The sequence below is a fragment of the Crocuta crocuta genome, unplaced genomic scaffold, assembly GCF_008692635.1.
Source record: "Crocuta crocuta isolate KB4526 unplaced genomic scaffold, BGI_CrCroc_1.0 scaffold260, whole genome shotgun sequence".
NCBI lineage: Eukaryota > Metazoa > Chordata > Mammalia > Carnivora > Hyaenidae > Crocuta > Crocuta crocuta.
In genome coordinates this window covers 3,971,777-3,996,230 of record NW_027527525.1, presented here as the reverse complement: position 1 = coordinate 3,996,230, position 24,454 = coordinate 3,971,777, and the positions used below count along the sequence as shown (strand labels likewise).

Sequence of the window (24,454 nt, the reverse complement as noted above, 5' to 3'; positions counted from 1 at the left end):
CTATTTAAATTTGTGTACATTATTGTACATAGAATAAAATGTTTTCACGTTTTTATGACAAAATTTGAACTAGCTTTTTAATAGATGTAATAATACAGTGCGTCAGCTGTGCCAAAGATTCCTCAATGAAAGCATTTAAAAGTTTCTAACTATGGACCTTAGTTTTTTTTTTTTTTAAAGGATGGGAGGAATGAAAATGCAAATCAGAGGAAATCACATTAAATCAAAGAAGCAAAACAATTGGGACCAGAGGATAAAGGCTATATGTAGAGTATTTTTTAAAACAAAGGCAAAGATAGGCTGCCAGGAGACTTTTTTGAAATTTGAGAGTAGCGCCTTGTGAAGCTGAGGTGGAAAGTCATGATTCAGAGATTGTGTAAGAGTTGAGAAACAGGCTTATCTCAACTAAACNACACACACACACACACACACACACACACACACACACACACACACACACAAAAACCCAGTATGTTTATTGGCCATTCTGTGTTTGCAGCATTGACATAAAATTGGCCTTTCAGACTTTGGAAGAGATTACAAAATGAAATATTTGGGAGTTTTCATTGTTGTAAACTAAGACATTAATTGACATTAAAAAAATTTGGATCTGGCTTTATGGATAAAAATGAGAGGGATGCTGTGCATATAATACCTGTTTAGACAACTTCCAGAGCATTTCTTTATTCAATCCGTTAGAAGGTTTACCATGAAATTTTACATAACATGATGGAAAATGGAAAGGACATACCAATTACATGTCAGGAAAAAATATTTTAATGGTGTTGTTATACAACGTATTGGCTAATTCCAGTGGATCCTGCTCTCTCACTGCTGACATTATCTCCAGTATTTGACTAAAAGAGAAAACAAAATGGATGGTTATTTCTAAGTACGTGCTCAGTTTTAAAGGTACTCTCTTTTTCCACGTCAAGGAAGCTCTTGGACTAGCACCTTTAAGATAATAAGCTTTAACCAGCTATAAAGTTTTCAGTATTATCAACAGAAAAGTTTAACTGCTGTGATATTTAAAAGAGTACGTGGAGACAAAGTTCTGGGGCAGTCTTGCATATAAGTAGAGCCAAGGACCAGGTTCAAATAAATTCTAAAACCAGCCCATGTTGTGTCCACCACAGTGAATGGAACTAGCCCAGTGAAAACGTTATGCATTCATTAGTGGGTCATGATGAATTTTCAGAAAACTGTAAGGAAAAGTACATTGCACTTAGTAAGGGAAGCACTGTTTCATTTTTGTTTGGTTTTATATGTACATGTGTGCTGAGTCGCAAGGTAGGTGGTATTGTGGGTATGGCAAAGTCTAAGTGCCTCTGCTAAGAGAATTAATTAGTCTCAAAGGACAGCAAGAAATTGCTACGTCATCATTAGCACAACGACCGCAAAGGAAGTTAGAAGTTATGGTCACTGGGGGGAGGAGAGGTGCTTTCTCTTCCTGTACTTTTTCCCTGCAAGATCAAGAATAGCCTGGGTGTCCGATCTTTCAGCTTCTCTGCCTAGAATCATCATCATCATGAGTGTTCTCTAGCCGTACTATGTGTAGATAATAATGTTTTTATACATCAATTAGAAAGTTCTAAAGTCCAAATTAAACATTTAAATATTTTTTGTGTTAAGTTTTTTGTCCCTGGTATGGGATTCTTAAATATAAACACCTAAAGGAATTAGGGACAGAGACTAGAGATTAACTGGAATTTTTTAAGTGCATAATCGTAATGCAAAAGCTTCGCTTAATATAGACTTAATTTTTGTTATCTAGGTCAAAATATGCTAAAAGCAAATCTTTTTAAATTGACATCAAAGACCCAATTTTCTTCAGCTACAGACCTTCCTCTGTTAACTACTCAGAATTAGAACTTAGTGCATAATACAGTGTGAAATCAGTAAGGTTCCTGCCACCCATTCTTTTTCTGTCCTTTCTCTGTGTTGATACGTTAATAGCTTTTTAAAAACAACTGCCACTTTCCTGCTGAAAATCCTTTGGGTCCTGATGAAATCTAAACTACTAAGCTTGGCATACAGGAGCCCTCACCAATCTGGCCTCACTGTACCTTCCCAGACTTCTTACTTACCTGTGCATCCTACTTTTTGCCACAGTAAACTCCTTGTTTCCCCTACGAGGAGCCAAGCCCTTCTGCGCCCTGCATTTGCTCAAGGCGTCTGTCTCGGTCTGGCCTAACTCCCAGTTGTGCTTCATGACCAGTTGAAATGTCACCTTCGTTAAGCCATTTCCCCTCAAGCCGGGTAGTGACTCTGCCCTGTGCTCCTAGCTGTATATTCATACCTCCGTGACAGAATTAACATCTTGGATTCTACTTTCTGCTTCTTTGCTTCAGGAGGGCAAAGATCCCTGACACCTTCAATGTCTTATCCAACAAAGTGCCTGGCAGAATGTACCTAGTCATCTGGTGGGTGGATGCAGGCAGGGACTGTCGTGATTCTTCATTGCAACCTCAGTAACTTGTACCTTTCTGACATACAATAGCTTCAAAATGTGTTTCAAGGAATTTATAATATAAAAGGGAGAAAAGATCTCTGTAAAAATAATTAAAACTGTTAACAGATGGGATTGATAAAAATGACTTTTTAAGTAGGAATTAGTAACAAAAAGTAGGAATTCGTAATGAGTGTTAGACTAGAGGAGTGTGTGTTTTTGAAACGCAGTTTAAAAATTCTCAGTTTGTAAATGCTGGCTTTCCCAAGCTCAGCCGCCTCAGCTGGGGTTCATGATTGCAGTTGAGACTCCAGCTTCTTGTTTCGTAACAGTCTGCATTTGGAACACCTTAGAATTCTGTTTTGCAAATGTGTAACTTAGGTGCACAGCTGTATTGTACTTAAGGCAGTATAAAAAACTGAGTTGGATCACTGTTGGCCAATACTTCCTCTAAGCTGGCTGCTAGAAAAATACCAGTTTCTTGTCTTTTTAAATCTCCAAAGGATTCAGAAATAATTGTCTTCTGACAATTTGCAGGTACCTGCATTTTATAAAAGTTATAAGTAATTCTTTACTAACCAGAATTAAATATATTCCTCAGCCTATGGGTTTTAAAACATTCGGTTTAAAAATCTTTGCCAACACCAGAATGTTAATAAAGTCTTTCTAGTATTTTTTATAGGGTAATTTTTCACTCTTCTGCCTGCTGCATTTTAGACCTGGCTTACCTGATACACTTATCTGTGAAAAACTACTTTAAAAATGTATATGAGAGGAATTATTAGATACCTAAAATTAATAGTTCAATTGCCTGAACTGGTAAACCATACTAGATTTAGTCTAAATTTAAATTAAAACTGGATGATGTGCCCATTAAAATGATATAAATTTAACATGTAAATTATATGCTCTATAGCTCCTTACCACTTATATGGCTAAACAGCCCCTCTTTTCATATGCTACATATATTATAATAAAAAACTGACTTTGAATTACTGGGGTTTTTTTTTCTCCTTTTGGGTTAGAAAAGGAAATCCTTTCTATAACTTGCCCTTTTGTTCAGAGGCTCAAAGAAATGTGTTACTACTTAGGTTTATTCAGGTTGTCAAATCATTTAAAATACGGATGCCATTAAAAAGGTCTCCTGCTCAGAGTGCGTTTTTATAATCATAAGCCAGGAAGCAGTATGAGAATCTTTACTGCCTTTCCTACAAAATGACAAATGACCAAAATCACATGAAGTTCTTCCTGCTGTAATAAAACCACTTTTATTGAGTTGGGAGGTTGAGATGATATGAAGAGGGGCAGAGCTAGAGCAATTCAGGTGCAAATCCTTTCAAATCACTGCATTAAAATGGTGTCCTTTGATCAGAACTTCATTTGAATTTCACCCAACTTCAATTAGTCCCGGAGTTCATTCTGTAAATGGCATCTGGTAGTGGACTTTAATGTTCTGAAGACCATGAAAACAAAATACTTACATTATATGGCAGGGTTCATTCCTGTCTTTCACACAGTGCCCGTTTTCCCATTTCTTTTTGGTAGGAAATGAAGTTTTAATATATTTTGATCCAGCATGTGTACTTTTCACTCCACACCAAGGTGCGTCTGGAGTTAAGCAGAGAAGTCTTTTCAGAGATTTACCTTTCAAATTAATTTTTTAAATGTTTGATTTTGAGAGAGAGGGTGCGCTTGTGCGAGCGGGATAAGGGCAGAGAGAGAGGGACAGGCAGGGAATCTGAAGCAGCTTCAGGCTCTGAACTGTTAGCACAGTGATGCGGGGCTCAAACTCAGGAACTGTGAGTTCACCACCTGAGCTGGAGTCCGATGCTTAACTGACTGAGCCACCCAGGCACCCCTCAAATTACTGTTTTTGTAATGAACATCGTCAAACAAATGTGTAAATCCTGAAATCTAAACTGTGATTCAGCTTAAAAAATGGCAAAAAGCAAAAAAATTTCAAAGCACAAGATTAGCCCTAGAACTGTACAAATTTTTAAATGCTTTTTAAAAATGTTAATTGCTTTTTAGGACTCCTGTATTTTTTTCTGCTAACATACTGTTGGTGTATGACATACTTTTAAAAAAGAAAGCTTAAAGAATACAAACTGTAACCTGAAAACACCTCTGCCTCTCCTGAATGTGAAACAGTGGCTTTATAGTCTGCGATATATAAAGATACTTACCTCTTTCTTTAATAAAGAATGGTAAGAATTCACATTTTACAAGCATTGTACTTTTAGTAACATTTCGTTGTCAGGAAATAAACCTGATTCTTCAGAATGGCTTAGTCTTGACTTTACTAAAAAGTCCATATGTGTAAGTAAAGCCTTAAGTTCAGGGTTAGGTAAATTGTTAGCTTCTAATATTTTATTATTTTAAGAGGCAACACATTTCTAAAATTTAAAAAAGATTTTTTTTTAATGTTTTATTTCTGAGAGAGAGAGAGAGAGAGAGAAATACAAAATCTGAAACAGGCTCCAGGCTCTGAGTTGGCTGTCAGCACAGCCAGATGCAAGGCTTGAACCCACAAACTGCAAGATCATGACCTGAGCCAAAGCCAGGCGCTTAACTGACTGAGTCACCCAGGAGCCCCTAAAATTCTTTGACTAAACCAATTTGGTTTAAAGTTTTGTACTTTATTTGGAAAGTATTGTAGAATTAAGCCATTTACAAAGATGACACTGTGTAAAAAATTCTGAAGTTTTTGAAACCCTGAGGTGAAATAGTTAAGACTACTTGTTTATTTTTAAGACCTCTTGTTTAATAAAGTATTTATAAATTACAACCTCCTTAGTTACCATTCTTTTTTTTTTTTTTAAATATTTATTTATTTCTAGGAGAGAGAGAGAGAGAGAGCGTGAGCAGAGGAGGGTCAGAGAGAGAGGGAGTCACAGACTGAAACAGGCTCCAGGCTCTGAGCTGGCAGTCAGCACAGAGCCCGATGCGGGGCTCGAACCCACGAACCGCGAGATCACGACCTAAGCGAAAGTCGGACGCTTAACCAACTAAGCCACCCAGGCACCCCCCACATATTCTGACATTACATTTTTGAATGCTTAGCTTACACTGACTTTGAAAACTGAAAAACGTGACTGTATAAATAACTTTTCTAACAATAAACCTCAAAGGTTTTCTGAAAAGTGTAATTGTTGAGGTTGAGCGTTTTTAAGATATTTACCTTTTGTCTAGCTCTGTTTTGGTATGGTTTAATATGAAAATGAAGGTTTGAAAAGCATAAACTTACCAGTTTCAATCATTAATTTCTCACTAGGTATTGACTTCAGAACTTCCAAGTTAGCCTCAGTTTTCAGTGAGCTTAAAAAAATTTTCAGAGATAATAAAAAGGTATATTTAATGAAAATTTTTTCCTATTATAAGCTTACCTAAAATAGATTACAGAACCTAAAACCCCCAAACAAAACTCTGGTTGGCTCTAATGGGCCACATTTCTTTTTTTGTTTAATATATTTTTTTAGTTTTTTAATTTAGTATACACATTTTTATCCTTACAGAATCCGGATTAAGAACTGTTCCAACCACATCCTGCCTTTAGGGGGATGCAGTTTTTTTGTGCTTATCAGTTGACTCCAGTAACTGGAGTCAGGCTTTTTAGCCTGTGTAAACCTTTTAAAACATTCATTTGCTTCTCTGGGTAATTTGCATAACGTAGAAAGGCTCAAAATGCTGAATTTGAAGGTATGGTCAGTTCTGTTATTGGCCAAATATTGGTACAAAGGAATCAGACAAAGTTAATGTTTCACTAGCCAGAAATAGAATCTTCACGAAGGATGAAAATCACAGGCACAGAACAAGGAGTATTTAACAAGGAATGAAAACGACAGCTTAGTTTGGAGATGCCAGTTTGAGTCTCATTCTTTCTTTGGTGCCCTTTTCTCCACATCTGGAAACAGGATCTTCCATTACTTTTGACATTCTGAAACTTGAAACTTGATGTGTCTGGACAAGAGACTATTTTCATTCATTTAGGGAAGTTTGAACCCTTCCAATTTAGAAACTCCCCGCCCCCCACCCCGGTCGGAAAAATTATGGGCAAAAAGAAATATTCCTCTCTTGTTTTCTCTCTTTCTGGGACTTTTGAGGGTCAATTTTAGGACTCCTGAATTAGTCTGCTAGGCCTCGTTTCTTTCATCCTTTCCTGGGAAGTTAACATTCATTTCCTTTAATTTTTCAGACCATGAGACAGACTGTATTATTGGTCCTGGTTCTTCACTTTCCTTTAATAGAAATGTATCTATATCCTTGCCAGGGTTTCTTATTAGGAACGAGCATCTTGAATCTGGCCATGACCAGAAGCTTAAAATGTACTTTTTTGATTTGGATGGCACTTTTGTGATCTGAGAGTAGCATGCGTTAAACATCTGTTGCCTCTTCTGCTTGGGCATCTAGAATGAAAACACATAACTTGGACCTGAATTCCACATGTGGCCTGAGATCTGCCTCTGTCAGTCAACCACTAACCCAAAGACCCATGGAAAAAAAAGCCTCCCATCATAAACCAATGAGTTTGGGGATGGTTTGCTATATAGTGTAATGATGATTAATCCTGTCCTTATGTTGCATTTTTAATTTTAGCATATATATAACTTTCTTTCTGGAGAGGTTAAAATAATATAAAACTAGAATATAGAACCCACACATACTCATTACTTGGCCCCATCAATTATCAACTCCTGGCTGATAACTATCCCATCCACTCATCTCAAACCTCTTCTATATAACCTTGAAGGAAATTCAAAATGTTATAGTTTCTACATTTTAGCATTTAGTTCAGAAAGTATTTCAGCATGTATCTTTAAGCATGAAGATTTTTTCAAATGAAACCACAATACTATTCTCATGTCTTAAAAAACCCAACTCTTAATATATCCAGTATTCAAACGGTCTCAGTGTCCTACATTCTTGTTAAATTTGTTGACTTAGGATCCAAATGGGGGCCGCACATAGCAGTCTAAATCTCTTAACCTATTTTATTAAATTTTCTGTAACTCTTTTACCCTTAAAATGTATTTTATGAAGAAACCCAATTGTTTGCCTTGAAGCTTCCTGGTCTTGATTCCATCTGTGTTCATCTGGCTTTGTGTCAGGGCTCTGTATTTTGTTCTGTTGATGTGAATGTCTTTTTCTGCCAGTACCATACAGTTAGGTAGGTTCCTCTATGTTTTTTTAATAGAAGCATAGTGAACATACTATAGCAGTTACAGGTGGAAACCATAGAGATTTGATATTTGTCTACACTACAAAATGCTCACCAGTAAGTGTAATCATCTGTCACCATACAAACTTATTACAATATTATTGACTATATTCTCTATATTGTACTTTGGATTCCGTGACTAATTTACAACTGGAGTCTGTACCTCTTAATCCCCTTAAAACAGCCACCAGTTTGTTCTCTGTGTATTTCTGAGTTAATTTTTTTGTTTGGTCATGTTTTAGATTCCACATAAAAGTGAAATTGTATAGTATTTCTTTCTTTGACTTATTTCATGTAGCATAATACCCTCTAGGTCCATACATGTTACAAATGGCAAAATTTCTTTTTTTAAATGGCTGAGTAACATTCCATTGTATACATATATACACATATTATCCATTCATCTGTTGACAGGCACTTAGATTTTTCCATATCTTGGCTATTGTAAATAATGCTGCAGTTAACACAGGGATGCATGTATCATTTTGAATTAGTGCCATCAGTTTTTTTCAGGCAGATAAGCAGAGGTGGAATTACTGGACTGTGTGGTATTTCTATATTTTAATTTTTTGAGGAACTGCCATACTATTTTCCATAGTATCTGCACCAATTACATTCCCACCAACACTGCACAATGGTTCCCTTTTCCACACATTTGCCAACACTTGTTATTTCTTGTCTTTTTGATACTAGCCATTCTGACAGGTGTGAGGTGATACCACACTGTGTTTTGATTTGCATTTCCCTGATGGTTAGAGAGACATTGAGCATCTTTTCATTGTCTGTTGGCATCTGTATCTTATGTTTGAAGAAATATTTCTTCAGGTCCTCTAACCATTTTTAAATCAGATTGTTTTCATTGGTGTTGAATTGTAGGGGTTCTTTACATGCTTTGGATATTAACCATTTATCAGGCTTATCATTTGCAAACAGGTTCTTCCATTCAGTATGCTGCCTTTTTGTTTTGTTGATGGTTTCCTATACTGTGCATAAGCTTTTTACTTCAATGTAATTCCCATAACTTATTTTTTCTTCTGTTGCCCATGTCTGAAAACAGATCCAAAAAATATAGCTAAGACTGATGTCCAAGAGTTTAGTGCCTATGTTTTCTTTTAAAAGAGTTTTATGGTTTCAGATCTTACATTTGGGATTTGGGTCTTTAATCCATTTTGAATTGTTTTTGTTTATGATGTAAGAAAGTGGTCCAGTTTTCCCAGCACCATTTATTGAAGAGATCTTTTCCCCTGTGTATTCTTGCCTTTGTTGTAAACTAATTAGCTGTACAAGTATGGATTTATGCTGGAGCTCTGTATTCTGTTCCATTGATCTGTGTGTCTGGTTTTACAAAATTTTAATCTCCACACCCAACATGGAGCTTGAACTCATGACCTCAAAATCAAGTCACATGCTCCTCTGACCAAGCCAGCCAGTCACCGCCTCATGTGTTTTTGTGCCAGTACCATATAGTTTTGATTACTGTAGCTTTGTAGTGTAGTAAATCTGGGATTGTGCAGCTTTGTTCTTTTTCAAGATTGCTTTAGCTCTTCAGGGTGTTCTGTGGTTCTATACACATCTTAGAATTTTAGTTCTGTGAAAAATACTACTGGTGTTTTGATAGGGATTGCATTGAATCTGTGAATTGCTTTGAGTTGAACAGACATTTTAACAATATTCTTTCAATCCACGAACATGGAGTATATTTACATTTGTCTGTGTCATCTTCACTTTCTTTTATCAGTGTCTTAGAGTTTTCAGAGTCTTTAACTTCTTTGGTTAAATTTATTCCTACATATTTTATTCTCACATAGTTGTAAGTAGGGCTTTTTAAATGTTTACTTATTTATTATGAGAGCGAGCACAAGCACAGGAGGTGTAGAGAGAGAGCGGGGAGAGAATCCCAAGCAGGCTCCACACTGTCAGCACAGAGCCCAATAGAGGGCTCAATCCCACAAACCATGAGACCATGACCTGAGCCAAAATCAGAGCCACCCAGGCGCCCCAGTGGGATTTTCTGAATTTCTCTTTACGCTCATTTTAGTGTATAGAGACCCAATTGATTTTTGTACATTAACTTTCTATCCTGTAGCTTTAGTGAATTCATTTATTCTAATTGTTTTATAGTGGAGTCTTGAGGGCTTTCTAAAAATACTATGTCACTTGAAAATAGTGACAGCTTTCCTTCCTCCTTGGCAATCTGGATGGCTTTTCTTTTTCTTGTCTGATTGCTGTGGTTATGACTTCCATTACTTATGTTGAATATAAGTGGCATGAGAGGACATCCTTGTCTGTCTTGTTCGAATCTCAGTCGAAACGCTTTCAACTTTTCTACACTGAGTTTGATGTTACTTGTTGGCTTGTCATATCTGGACTTTACTATGTTGAGGTATGCTCCCTCTATACTCACTTTATTGACAGTTTCTATGAATGGATGCTGAATTTTGTCAAATGCTTTTTCTGCGTCTGTTGAGATGATCATATGATTTTTATCCTTCATTTTGTTAATGTGCTATTAGATTTTCTGACATTGAACCATCCTTACATTCCCTGGAACAAATCCTACTTGGTCATGATGAATGATCCTTTTAATGTGTTGTTGAATTCAGTTTGTTGATATTTTGTTGAGGAATGTTGTAATCATGTTTATCAGATATCTGCCTGTATGTGCTTTTTCTACTTTGTAGTGCCTGTGGTTCTTGGTATCATGAATTTGGAAGGATTCCTTCCTCTTCAGTGTTTTGGAATAGTTTCAGAAGAATAGGTAGTAACACTTCTTGAAATGTTTGGTACAACCTATCTGTAAAGCCATCTGATCTAGGACTTGTTTGTTGGGAGTTGTTGGATTTTTGTTGGTTGGGTAGTTTTTTTTTTTTTTTTTTTTTTTTTTTTTTTTTTACTAACTCCGTTTCATTAGTAGTGTTCACTCTGTTCAGATTTTGTTTCTTCCTAATTCATTTTTGGTATTTTTCTGGGAATTTATCCATTTCTTTTAGGTTGTCCAGTTTGTTGGTGTATAGTTTTTCCCAGTAGTCTCATAATCCTTTCAATTTTGTGGTGTTGGTTATTTGTCATTCCTGATTTTGAATCCTCTTTTATTGTAAGTCTGGCTATAGGTTTATCTATTTTGCTTATTTTTTCAAAGAACCAGTTCTAGTTTCATTGGTTATTTTTTTTCTCATTTCTTAAGTCTGTATTTCATAATAAACATTTCTGTTATCTTTATTATCTCTTACCTTCTACATTTCAACTTCATTTCTTCTTTTTCTAGTTTGTAAGGCTAGATTGAGATTTTTCTTGTTTCTTGAGGTAGGCTTGTACTGCTCTAAACGTCCCTTTTATTTATTTAAAAGTTTTATTTTGAGAGCAAGTCGGGGAGAGGCATAGAATTCCAAGCAGACTCCATGCTGTCAGCACAGAGCCTGAGGCGGGGCGTGAGATCATGACCGGAGTTGAATTCTAGAGGTGGATGCTTAACTGTCTGGCCACCCTGGTGGCCCTCCAAACTTCCCTTTTAGGACTGCTTTTGCTGCAGCCCAAATATTTTCAACTGTTTTAACATTTGCATGTGTCTCAAGTATCTTTTTAATTTCCTTGACCCGTTGGTTGTTCAGTAGCTTCCATGTGGTTTTTTTTCCCATTTTTTCCCTGTAATGTTTTTAAAGATTTTATTTTTTAATGGAATTTCTACACCAGTGTGTGGCTTTAACTCACAACCCTGAGATTAAAAGTCACATGCTCTATTGTCTGAGCCAGTCAGGCACCCCTCTGTAATTGATTTCTAGTTTCATAGTGTTGTAGTCAGAAAAGATGCTAGATAGGACTTCAATCTTAAGTTTACTTGTTTTGTGGCCTCACACATGAGGTATCCTGGAGAATGTTCCATGTGCACTTGAATGTGTGTTCTATTTTTGGATGGAATATTCTGTGTATCTATTAAGTGCATCTGATCTATTATGTCGTCCAAAGCTAACGTTTCCTTATTGCATTTCTGTGTAGATGGATGATCTCTCATTGATGTAAATGGGGTGTTAATGTCCTCTACTATCATTGTATTACTATTCATTTCTCCTTGTAGGTCTGTTAACAAATTGCTTTATATATCTAGATGCTCCTGTTGGATGCATGGATATTTACAATTGTCATATCTTATTGTTGGATTGATCCTTATATCATTAGGCAATGCCCTCTTTGTCTCTTGTTAGAGTCTTTGTTTTAAGGTATACTGTATCAGGGGCCCCTGGGTGGCTCAGTCAGTTAAGTGTAGGACTTCCGCTCAGGTCATGATCTTGCAGTTCCTGAGTGCAAGCCCCACATCGGGCTCTGTGCTGACAGCTTGGAGCCTGGAGCCTGCTTCAGATTGTGTCTCCCTCTCTCTCTGCTCCTCTGCTCACACTTTGTTTCTCTCGCTCTCAAAATAAACATTTAAAACAATTTAAAGTATACTGTATCATTTAAGTGTTGCTAGTGCAGCTTTTTTTTTTTTTGCTTCTATTTGCATGGAATGTAATTTTCCTCCCTTCACTTTCAGTCCGCATGTGTCTTTCCTTTTTTAATATTTATTTTTGAGACAGACCACAAGCATGTGAGGGGCAGGGAGAGAGGGAGACACAGAATCTGAAACAGGCTCCAGGCCCTGAGCGGTCAGCCCAGAGCCTGACATGGGTCTCAAACCCACAAACCACGAGATCATGACCTGAGCTGAAGTCGGTTGCTCAACCTACTGAGCCACACAGGTGCCCCAGTCTGAATGTGTCTTTCGGTCTGAAGGGAATCTCTTGTAGGCAGCATATAGATTTTTAATCCAGTCACCCTATCTTTTTTGATTGGGATATTTAATCCATTAACGTTTAAAGTAATTATTGACATGTATGTGTTTATTACCATTTTGCTGTTTTCTTTCTGGTTGTTTTTGTAGTTTCTTCCTCTCTTCGCTTGTGGTTTGATGGCTTTCTTTAGACTTATGCTTGGATTCCTTTCTCTTTACTTTGTGTATCTATTATAGGTTTTCAGTTGGTGGTTACCATGAGGTTCATATACAACATCCTACATACATAACAGTCTATTTTCAGTTGATGTTTAAGTTTAAACACACTCTAAAAGCACTACATTTTATTTCTTCAAGTTTTATGTATATGGTGTCACAGTTTACATTTTTATTTTGTGTAATTATTAGAGATAGAACTGATTTTACTAGGTCTTTTAAACTTCATATTAGTTTCACAAGTGTTTGCTCTACCATCTCTATCAAAGCCAGATGTTATGGGGGCTTTGTCTTCCTGATGCAGATTTCTGGAGCAGTCAAGGGGGGAGGTGGGGGCACTCAATGTGATCCCCTCACTCCTCAGGGAGGACCTCTACACCTGTGATGGCCCTCTTGGTTGTGAGTTGCCATACCATGTAACTGGTTCCCTACCATGTCTCTGCTCCTGTTTGCTTATCTCAATGTGGCTTTTTTTTTTTTACTGTGGAAGAGTCATTCTGCTAATCGAGTCATTTTCTGAATGAGCTGCATTTCGTGTAGTTGTTGCCTGGAGTGTATCTGTGGGAGGAGGTGAGATCCTCCTACTGTACCATGTTCCATGGTCATCTTGTCATTAAGAAAATTTTGCCTTCTGTATTTCTTACAGGATGTCTAGAGTACCATCTAGCGTCTTCAGATTGCATCTGAATCAGCCAGATTCAGGTTGCATTTTTTCATTTTTTGGCAAGACTTTCATAGGTGATGGTATGATCTTCTATCTAGAGGCACAGAGTATCTGGTTATATTTGTGTGACATGAGGCAGCCACAGAGGCCCAATGCTTAGACCTCTTAGTTTACTAGAAGTTGAAGAATGTTGTTAGAATCCTATCAGCCCTTTATACACTAGAATACTTGTATAAAGAGAAAATTCCTGTCTACTATTAGGTACCCAATGGTAGTTGGTAGAGGGGAAAAATATGTATCTTTCTGTTGAATGTGTTGATTCTCTGGCTTACTCCAATGGTGGTATTAACACTAACATTCATTTTTAATCATTAAGGAATTCTTTTATGTTTTCTTGTTACAGCCATAAAATATGAACAGAATGTTACATTTCAGCCTGGACTTTATCAGGTCTCTTTTAAAGTTCTTTTTCCTACACTGTTTCCTCTGGTGTGAATTTTTCTATTTGTCTTTTTTTTTACTTCTGTTGGTTCACCTCATTTGTCTGGTGGTACTTAATTATCAATTTACATTTAAGTAGGCTTGAGTTTCCAGTGTTGTGTTTCCTCTGCTTTGTGTAAACAGAGGACTGTTTTACTGACAGTCTTTTTGTGGGGACTCTTTTTTCCTTAGGTTTCTTTATTTAGGTGGGGAGAGGGGCAGAGAGAGGGAGAGAGAGAATCTCAAGCAGGCTCCACGCTGTTAGCACAGAGCCTGATTTTCTGGGGTTCAATTTCACGAAGTGCAAGATCATGGCCTGAGCCAAAATCAAGAGTCGGACACTCAACTGACTGAGCCATCCAAGTACCCCTCTGATTGGGGACTTCATGGAAGCTCCTTGTGGGACATCCAGGACTATGAATATTGATCTGCAATTTCATCCAAGAGAAAAGGTAAGGAGATGATAGACTGTTGCTTCTCTAAATGCCTTCCTTTGGGATCAAAATAAGAATTCTAAGCCTTGGCTCTCACAATTTGGTTTCTTCCATTTTCTTGAGATTTTTCTTTGGTAGAAATGCTTTCTGCTCTTGTACTCTGCATATGGCAATAAATATAGGGAGTGAGAGCTTTCTCTGTAAAGGCCTTCAATCACCCTGATTTGGTCCTGTTAGTAATTCTACACCCAAAGCCCTCTGTGTGATTTCTGCATGCTGACTTTGCTCCCATCTCCTCTGGGGCCCTTTAGTCTAAGCTGGCTTTTCCAGAAACTCCGGCCTTGTTTCTTTGCCCTTAAAGGTCGTCCATTTTGATTAAGTAGGATTTTACTTTAGAATGATTTTAAGAGCAGTGAAAGGGAAGTGTGTGTACAGTTTGCTATAAATATCGGCCTTTTTATAAGTATTCTCTGGAAAAAAACAAAACTCTTTTTAGCCAGCTTAACAGTCAATATTTCCTAAATACAAATTAATATTTCCTAAATCTGCTTGATATTGGTACTAAATTTAAAACTTCTGGTTATGAATTATTTGCATAGTTTTAACCTCACGAAAAGAAATCATATCTTAGTCTTCTACATGTATCCCATGTTTATAAAAAGAGATCTAAATACAGAAATATATACTACCAGAAAAATATTTTTAAATCAAAACCAATTACTGGATGTAAATTAAAAAAATCAAAACCAGTTATATTTTTAATAAGTTTCTCATTTAAGGGAAAGTAGCTGCATGATTTTGTAGTCAAAACTGAAACTTTTCCATTTTCTTGGGGAAAAATGTTATAATTTAATCCTTAGAAACCAAGACTTTATGTCACAGGTAGTACAGACAGATTAAATTACTGTACCTCAGACTGAGATTAAGACTACAGTAAAATGAATTTCAGAACAAGAATAGAAATACTGACTTTGCTTAAATGACTAACATTCATTCTGAATGCCAAATCTTTACAAATTCAAGGTCATTTAGAAAGGTCAGACAGACATATAGTTCAAGTTAGTGAAATTAAGGTCTACTTTCTCTTAAAAATCATTTCAAAATAAGGGAAAAATACATGTTTTTTGGATGAAATTAGGAGATATTTCTAACCCCTAGTCACAAAATATAAAGCAGAAAGTAGATGTTAAAATGATAAATGATCTGTTTATGTGCTAAGTGACTTCAGTGCCACATGCCTGCAGAGAGATACTGAAGACAGGCAACCCAGTTCACCCAAGGAAGTTCTAAGAACTGAAGATCCCAGGTACTGAGGCTGGGATAAGGCAGGGGACTGAGTGGGGATTGTTTTAAAATGTGGGGTACAGAAAAGATGGGACTCTCGGATTACTTTCCAGTGAACTGGCACAGAGATGACTGCTTCTGCCGCCCCACCCCTGGCCTAAGAGACAGAAGGGAGAAGAGGGGTGTGTATAGTCTCTGGAGAAGCCAAATCAGAGACTGAACTGGAGAACAAGAAGCGCAGATGGGGGCGGGGCGGGTGAGGGAGGGGGGAATGGAGACTGAATGCTGACTGGCTGGTGAGTTTCTCTCTTCAACCCCATTCTGCTTCAGAACACAGGTATATTTATGAATCTCCACCCTGTTTTACCAGCAGAAATCAGAGGATCCCTCTCTGAAGAAAATGAACCCACCCAGAAGACCCCCTGGTGAGGTCAGCTGGCCTGCATGTTGACAGGCTCTCTCCCCTCAGAGATTCCAAAGAGTTTTTTTCTTATCTTGTAAAATATACAGCGTAAGAATTCCCTGACATTTGAAGAAAGTCATGAGAGAGTAAAACAAAGGAAAAAGGAGGAAGTAAAGGCATAAAAGCATTATATGGCAAACAGAAAATAACTTTATCATTCATATCTTTAGAGAGATGAGAAGATGCATCTGCGCACGCGCGCGTGCACACACACACATTTTTTTCCCCCCAGAGAATGGTGGAGGGTGGGGGGGAGGGAGGGAAACAGCTTTCAGAGATTAAAACCAGAAGCTGAAGTTTCATTAAGGAGGTTGAAAAATATTTCTGAAAGCAGGCAGAAAAATTAGAGACAGAAATAAGAGGGGAAAAAATTGAGATCACAGTATGAGCCTGGGAGCTCCAAAGAGGGAGAATAAAAAGTTTCCCAGGACTGACAAAGATGAGCTTCTGGCCGGAATGGGCCAACACAAATTCACCTTGGTGAAGTCTGGGAGTACCAGAGGTAAAGAACAAAATGTTCCACTGGAGAAAATAGTAGGTCACAGGGTAAGGACTGGGAAACAGAATAGCCACTCACTTTAAACCTAGAAATGGAGCCCTATAAATTCTCATGAAAATTATTTCTAGTCCAGAATTTTATGCCCAGGAAAAATACCAAGTGGAAGGGTTTTTGAAATATGTGTTCCATGAAAACAAAACTGAATCCATGGGATCTAAACATAAGGGTTCTATCATGGAACAGATACTGACTTACAGTGAAGCAGAAAGATGGAAGGGTCAGGAACTAATGGAGAGAGAATCTAGATAAGATTATCTAGATAGAGTCGTCAGGCAGAAGAGCAGATGAAGGCATTTTACAGAGTTGTTGGAAAGCGTGAGAAGGCTTTAAGTTTTGAAGAAGAATGAAGAAAGCTGCGCCAGGGAAATAAAGTGGTATGTCTTGTGGTTCGGCAGTATTTACACAGACAGCATGATGAAAACACTGAATGCGCATAGAACCAGAACTCTGCAATAGCCGCCCGGAGAGGGCTGGGGACCAATTAAGACGAGGGGTGGGGCAGAGCAGTCCTGGAGGTGCGAACTAAGATGCTCATTTCCTTAATGAAAACAGGCACAGGGAGTGAATGAAATAGCAGCAGCACCTACGTATGTTTAGCTAGTCGGTGATGCAGAGCCGGGGGGGAGGGTGTCTCCGGAAAACCTGACTCACAGGGAGAGAACATGGTGGAGGGACTGTATTAACAAGCGTCTTAGAACTGCTGTCTAATCCATTATTCACGCTTTCCTTTCCATAGAGGTTTATTAATTAAATCATTATAGAAGCAGCATCTAGGACATGTAAATAAGTCTGAACTCTATAGCAAATATTATTTCATGATTCTGCTTTCCTGAGGAGATATTTTAGCAAAGCTAATGTAATCAGAAACGTGGTTGTTTTAAAGGAATGAAACACTGAAGAAGGGAAGCCAGGACCCAGCTGTGCTAGTGGACGGTGCTGGGTTTATGAGGTTGGCGGAGGTATAAGAGCAGAAAGGTCACCGGGTGCAGAGCCCGGAGCCAGAGAACACTGGTTCTCTTACTAGGAGTTCTTTCTATGGATTCTCAACTTCTGTGGGTTTCTTGGCCTATAGAGATACATAAAATGTTATGTCCTAGCCTGAGTCTCCTCCCTGGTCAGACATCACTTGTATATATGCATGCACAATGCTGCCAACATGTATGCTTCACAGCGATAGACTGAGCGGAGTATAAATGGCATGGCCAGAGAAAGCTCGCTGCTGATCTCAATACAAAATTGTTGTCCATAACCGTAATACAGGGTTACTAGTTTATAACCTTCAAGTGTTTGTTTTTTTTTTTTTTAATTAAGTAGACTCTGCTCAACACGGAGCTTGAACTCACCACCCTCAGATCAAGTGTCGCATTCTCCACCAACTGAGCAGCCAGGCGCCCTCTAACTTTCAAGTTTTAACTTGCAGGAATAATGTAGTTTAATTTCTTGCATACTTAACTGAAATTTGCAGGCCAAGATCAATATGATAAATACATTTAAATAAAAACATATTTAAATCTTTATCAGCAATTCACTGTTAAACAAGGAATCTACTTAACATAAAACAAACTTAAGGACCTACCAACCATTAAATCCTATATACAGATCCAAGTCCATCAAGGCAGCTGCTGCTTCCTTGGTACCGTCAAATGAATGCACCTAAGAACATACAGGCGTCATTTTATTTAATAATCATACTTTCTTTAAAAATCCTGAATTCCATTAATTAGACTTTCTAAGGAAAAGTATAGGTGCATTAGGATACTTTTTGGACCAGAGGGTTTCAGATGTGGTGGCCCCTACAATTTTTATTTTCAATTCAAATCTCACAATTTTAATGGGTCACCATCTCCAAAGATGTGAAGCACGAGGGGACATGGCCGCCTAGAATTTCTGTGGCTGTGCGATGGCTCTGCAGTAGCTCCAGGAAGGGGGATTGGATGTAGGAGCCACATTCTTAGGCAAAAGCATGAAGAAAAGTTAGAAATGTTATAAAAACCATATAAAGTAAATCTTAAAATGTTGAGTTTTTATTATGTTAGGATACTTTTTTCTAGAAATGACTTTTAAAAGTTTTAAGCAGATCTAGGAAGAGTTGTGAGAATGCTACTACAAAACTTAATTGTTAGACAGTAATAATCCTCTCAGTAGGCAAAAAGGAAGATGGTCGTATTCTTCAAAGATGTAAGGATGAAAAGCATAGTTTTTCACACTTTGGATATATTTATGTAATCTAAAAAATAACACTTCTTTAAATATGCCTAACAAGTAATGTCATTAATCTGTTACTACAGTATCCAGAGTTGGAATCCACTATGGATAACATGTTTCTGAAAAAATAAAACTGCATTACACCACTGCCCAAAAGGCCTTACTCTCCCCTCAGCACTTCCGACTAGAAAATATATCCTCCATTAATATCAAAGTAATTTTAAATATAACTCTTTATAAGCCATTTCAGAAAATTAGTTTTTATTTGGCAATCTCTTTTTAAAGATTTTAAAAAAAATTTTTTTAAAAATTTATTTCTGAGAGAGAGAGAGAAAGCGAGCAAGTGAGCATGAGCAGGGGAGGGTCAGAGAGCAAGGGAGACACAATCTGAAGCAGGCTCCAGGCTCTGAGCTGGCTGTCAGCACAGAGCCCGATGCGGGACTCGAACCCATGAACTGTGAGATCATGACCTGAGCCGAAGTCAGATGCTTAACCGACTGAGCCACCCAGGCGCCCCAAGATTTTATTCTTAAGTAATCTCTACACTCAATGTGGGGCTCAAACTTATAACCTCAAGATCAAGAGTTGCATGTTCTACTGATTGAGCCAGCCAGGTGCCCCTTGACAATCTCTTTTTTTGATAAAAGTCAAACATTTAGGTTGGATTTGCTGCTAAGTAACTTCTTAGAAATATAGCAAATGGGCTAAGAGGTAGAACCATTAATCCCAAGGGCATTAATGAAAGCCTTTAAGCCTCTCTTAGTTCCCAAGTACAGTTCCTGAAGAAAGGTCAGTAACTATAGATAAAAATGTGCACAGTAATATCAACACCACAGTAATGCAGAAAACATGATCACCAGCAGTAGGCAACAAGGAGCAGAAGCTAAGACCTTGAGAAAATAGAGATGAAGCTATCCAAGCAGCATAGGAGGGTATGCAGTTAGTGCTCAGCGCCACTTCCTCTTTCTTTAGTTGGGCTAGTGTAACTGATTTTATACACCTGGGCAACAAACAGCCTTTCTGCTGGAGGCTAGTGAGGCGCTCCTGAAACCACACGTGAAAAGCTGTACAACTGAGCATTTTTCTGAGGCAGGTTTTCCAAAGAACCCATGATCCAAAAAAGATTTCAAGAACACTGCCATGGATACCTGAGCTAAGTGGTGGGCAGATAATGTTTATGGGAACTGTGTCAGGACTAGTGGTTGAAGTGACCACACAGAATATAGGGTAGAAGCAGATTCCAGAAAGGATCAGAGTGCTAAGTTTATACAGTTGACAAGAAATTAAGAAGGCAAACCTGAGGTGAATATTAAAATATTTTAAGATATTAAAATTAGTTTATATTTTGCTCAGAATTTAAAATGAAGAACACTGAAGAGGCTGATGGAAGAGGCAGAGAAAAAGAGTATCACCCACACTATTAAAATGTAGGAGTAAATTCATGGGGTTTTCTTGTGAACAGAATTCTTTATTATTCTTGTACTCTGAACAAAATAAATGTAATTAAACGTGTGTGATTTAGGTCTGTATTACATCTGGCCCATAGATTTAATAGTAAATGTATATATCTCAACGAGAGCGGGAAGAACGGTCATAACTTTACTGCAGATACTGGAATTACTTTAGAAGCACCAGAGGTAACAAGGCAGCTTCTGCGCATCCTTTACTCAAACAGCTCTTCTACTCACCACTCCACCCACACACCGATCTCGGTTCCTTTTCATTATGTCTGTAAATTAGAAACAAACAACTTTTGGCAAATACCTTGCTAATTTCTGCAAAATTCTTAAATTCTAAAGGAGATTTTAGCTTCAACTCACCCAAAAATTCAGCATGTGAGTTCCGACAGTGAAGAAACATTGGTAATTTTGTTTGTTCTGCCAGTTCAAACTGTTTTTCAAAATATCTGCATAATGCGAAAAAAATTACCTTGTTAATTTTATTTAAGAGAAATATATGAGAATTTTTATGAGAAAAATAATTGTGCTTGTGTGTATGTGTATTAAAGGACTTTGATTACCTAGGAGATTATAGGAGAGAGGTAGTGAATTCAGAGGTTTAAAATACAGCTGGCTTAGCCAAAGGCTTTGATAATCATCACATACGTCTTCCTGAAAAGGACACTTCATTTTCTGAGATTACAAACTTATTTTTAAAAGTGTGTGTTAGTGGGACACCTGGGTGGCTCAGTCGCTTAAGGGTCTGGCACATTTCACAGTTAGTGAGTTCAAGCCCTGAATCGGGCTCTCTGCTGTCAGCACAAAGCCCTCTTGGATTCTCTACCCGCGTTCTCACCCCACCGCACCCCTCCCCTGCCCCTTCCCTACTCATGTGCTTTCTCTCTCTCTCAAGTTTAAAAAAAATTAATGTTTGTTAGCTTTCCATTATAATTTCTAGGTAAATGAGCACTTTAACTAATGATCACTAGAAATACAGAGCTATATGTAACGTTTACAGTGGTGGGAGCTGTTCCTTCAAATACACTTGTAACCAGCTCTTCTGCCACCCCCAGCAGATGAAGCAGACCCCCTCCCATCGCCTGTGGGGCCCCTCCCTGCAGCACGTGTTGGTGGTGAATGTACCACCGGCCTCTTGCCTGGAGAGCTCGCTGAGCACCGTCAGTGGGAGTCCATTTGCTCCAGCAAGAGGCCAGGCAAAGCTTTATACTCCGTGTTTTCCATGTTCTGTTATACAAGAAATTATTAGCACTAAACACAGGATTTATTACATAAATATACACAAAAACTAAAACACTATTTTTCAAAGATCTGAAAATTACACGATAAAATGGTAGCCCTGAATGTTTGAGTTTAGAAGGTTTTCCAAGTGCCACATACCATTATCTCATTTGATCCACAAAATAACCCTAGAATAGGACAAGAGCTGGTGTCAGAGTAATAGGACCTCATCCAAGATCACAACGTACAGCGTGACAAACGTGAAACCAGAACTTCAGTCTCTAAGTCCAGGTTCCAGCCAAAATGACCACAGTTGTATTCAAAGAAGCCTTTTCCTGGTCCCACAGCATAACAGCCACAGATATAAGGGGGTGGGCGCTCCGCGTCTCCTCACTCAGCACAGTGCTCACTAGTTCTCAGTCACGGTCATGCGGTTAAAATAAAACCAGGAGGTACAGATAGTAAGTGCCTTATTCCAGGCACCTTGATTTTAGGGAATAATTTCCCTGTGTTTCACTTAAATCTCTTTTGCTATATTTTCTGCTATCTTGTCTCCTTGAAGTATAGGACAACAATTTTCCTGAAGTTCCCCTTTGTACTCTTGAAAATGCTAAATTTTATTTTTTTCATTTTCTTTTTGAAGTTTATTGCTTTATCTTGGCCGGGGGAGAGTGGAGGGAGAGACAGAGAGAGTCCCAAGTAGGCTCTGCACTGTCAGCACACAGGGCTTGAACTATGAACCATGAGATCATAACCTGAGCTGAAACCAAGAGTCGGACGCTTAACTGACTGAGCCACCCAGGCATTAAATTTTAAAATCAGAAATAGAAGTGTACTTAAATAGTTTTCATAAAGTTGGTGGTCTTTGTCTTTATTACCCAATGTTTCGGTTTTTATTTTATTAATATTTTTTTAAACATTTTTTCCTTTTTTGAGAGACAAAGCATGAGCATGAGCAGGGGAGGGGCAGAGAGGGAGGCACAGAATCCGAAGCAGACTTTAGGCTCGGAGCGGTCAGCACAGAGCCCGAGGCGGTGCTCGAACTCTGGAACAGAACCGTGAGATAATGACCTCAGCCAAAGTCGGGTAATTAAATGACTGGGCCCTCCAGGCACCTCTGTTTATTTTAAATATTTATTTTGAGGGAGTGAAAAAGAGAGTGAGCAGGGGAGGGGCAGAGAGAAAGGGCGACAGAAAATCCCAAGCAGGCTTGGCACTGTCAGCACAGAGCCTGTCGTGGGGCTTGAACTCTCAAACTGTGAGATCATGACCTGAGCAGAAATCAAGAGTTGGATGCTTAACTGACTAAGCCACTCAGATGCCCCCCTATATTTACGTTTTTAAATCACCTTTTCAGATTCTGCTGGGCTAGAATAAGCAAAAATAATTTAACAAAGTGCTGAAATTTCACAGTGTAGGAAATAGCAATGAAATCTTGAAAGAAAAGTTACTGTTTCCATAACTTCTAAAATAATACAAATGTCAGCAATTAAGTGTGCTGCAGTCATTACATAAACTTTGCCATGTATCTGGCTTCTGGCTACACACCACACACCCTTTGTGCTCCCCACTCTACACGGATCATTTCTTTTACATACAACTCCATGTACAAAGCCACACAACCAAGCCACAGATTTACAGAGTCTAATGATCACCTTGGAAATAAGCCTGCCTATCACAGAGCGGGCAAAAGTACAAATCACGAAAATAACAGATGCTCAAGCAGCACGCCTATGGAATTTTGCATAATATGAGAAAAGAAAGGTCCATGTGCTCAAACTAGGTCGGTGTCTTTAGGGGCCAGTTAGTTATTCCTAATGACAAAAACTGAGAATAACTGGTGCTTGACATTATAAAACTACTGTCTTTTAAGGGAAAAAAAACCCCAAAAAACAATACCCGTCATGGTAACTAGAAATAGCGTTAAGTTCAAAGGCAGGAACTGGCACCTATCAAGAGACATCTCTGCTTTGATTTTTTTTTTCTTAGCTCACATAGGAAAACCACTATTTACTTGAGTTAGATTTGCTCATTTTAGTGAAGCTGCAATTGCTTCTAATTGTAATACCGCTTCTTACATTTTAGAGGCAACAATAAAGGACAGGGCTTGAAAAGGTCAGCTTCAGAATAGCGGCCATTAGTAACGAGGACTGCGGCGACTCCACAACACCCAGGGCGTCACTGCAGTGTACCCTGACCCACGGTGGCAAGCCCTCCTCGGGACTGGCTGATGGCAAGGGCAGCCTCAGTCTCTCCCCCCTGAGGTTCCCTAAATCCCAAACAATTATCTTGAAATCTTGTCTGATGTTGGATTTCTTTTTTGCACAGTGTTACCATTTTGAAGCCCCAAGAAAAATCCCAAAGCAAATTCTTCCCACTCAAATGAAGCCAGCTGTAAACTTGCAACAAGAAAAGAGAATGTGGCTTGCAGCAGAGAAACTGAAAATGCAGGGAATGCTTAAAGGGTAACCCTTTCATGATAGAATCAGCCTTCTCTCATAGTTCCCTGATTGTTTTTCCCCTCTGTAAAAAATACTTTCCAAAAACCCCAAAGAAAAAGGACAGCCAGTATTTTCAAATATTTCTAAGAATAACACAATTGCCAGAATATACTGAACACTTACTTTGTGCCAGGGATATTATTCCAAATGTTAAGAAGAGTAGGTGGTAGTATACCCATTTTAACGATGAAGAAATTGAGATTTACAAAGAGACATATAGCTACCAAATGGCAGTTGTGATTCCAACCCGAAGCCGGTGATTCCAAAGATAACTACTTTTAGCACTGTTATATACTGCCTTTACTGCCCATTATTCCTCAGATGTTATTTTTTAGACACCCTGTCTACTGCACATTAGTTTTGCCTGGCCTATCACACCACTTCCCATTTTTCTCTTCTCATAAATCTTTTTCCTGACTGCATTTTTAAATAAAGAAAAACAACAAATCACACACTGGTTAATTTTCCAGGATGGTATCGAAGTAAGAGCTCAAAATCTAAATTCTTCCAAGAAAAGATCCAACAGTAAAAGCTGGATTAT

General features: G+C 38.2%; 1 protein-coding gene across 2 annotated transcripts in view; it reads right to left on the bottom strand.

Annotated features, from left to right (window-relative positions):
• Nucleotides 1-474: 474 nt before the first annotated feature.
• Nucleotides 475-24,454, bottom strand: part of TATDN1 (TatD DNase domain containing 1) — a 45,096-nt gene continuing 21,116 nt past the window's right edge. For both annotated transcript variants that reach the window (XM_077764343.1, XM_077764349.1), the window contains exons 7-12: nucleotides 20,555-20,640; nucleotides 20,423-20,463; nucleotides 18,106-18,182; nucleotides 5,697-5,767; nucleotides 3,931-4,057; nucleotides 475-857 (exon numbers count right to left, since the gene is read on the bottom strand). In XM_077764343.1, the coding sequence (XP_077620469.1) occupies nucleotides 755-857; nucleotides 3,931-4,057; nucleotides 5,697-5,767; nucleotides 18,106-18,182; nucleotides 20,423-20,463; nucleotides 20,555-20,640 (505 nt within the window). In that variant the 3' untranslated portion in view covers nucleotides 475-754. The remainder of the gene's footprint in view (nucleotides 858-3,930; nucleotides 4,058-5,696; nucleotides 5,768-18,105; nucleotides 18,183-20,422; nucleotides 20,464-20,554; nucleotides 20,641-24,454) is intronic.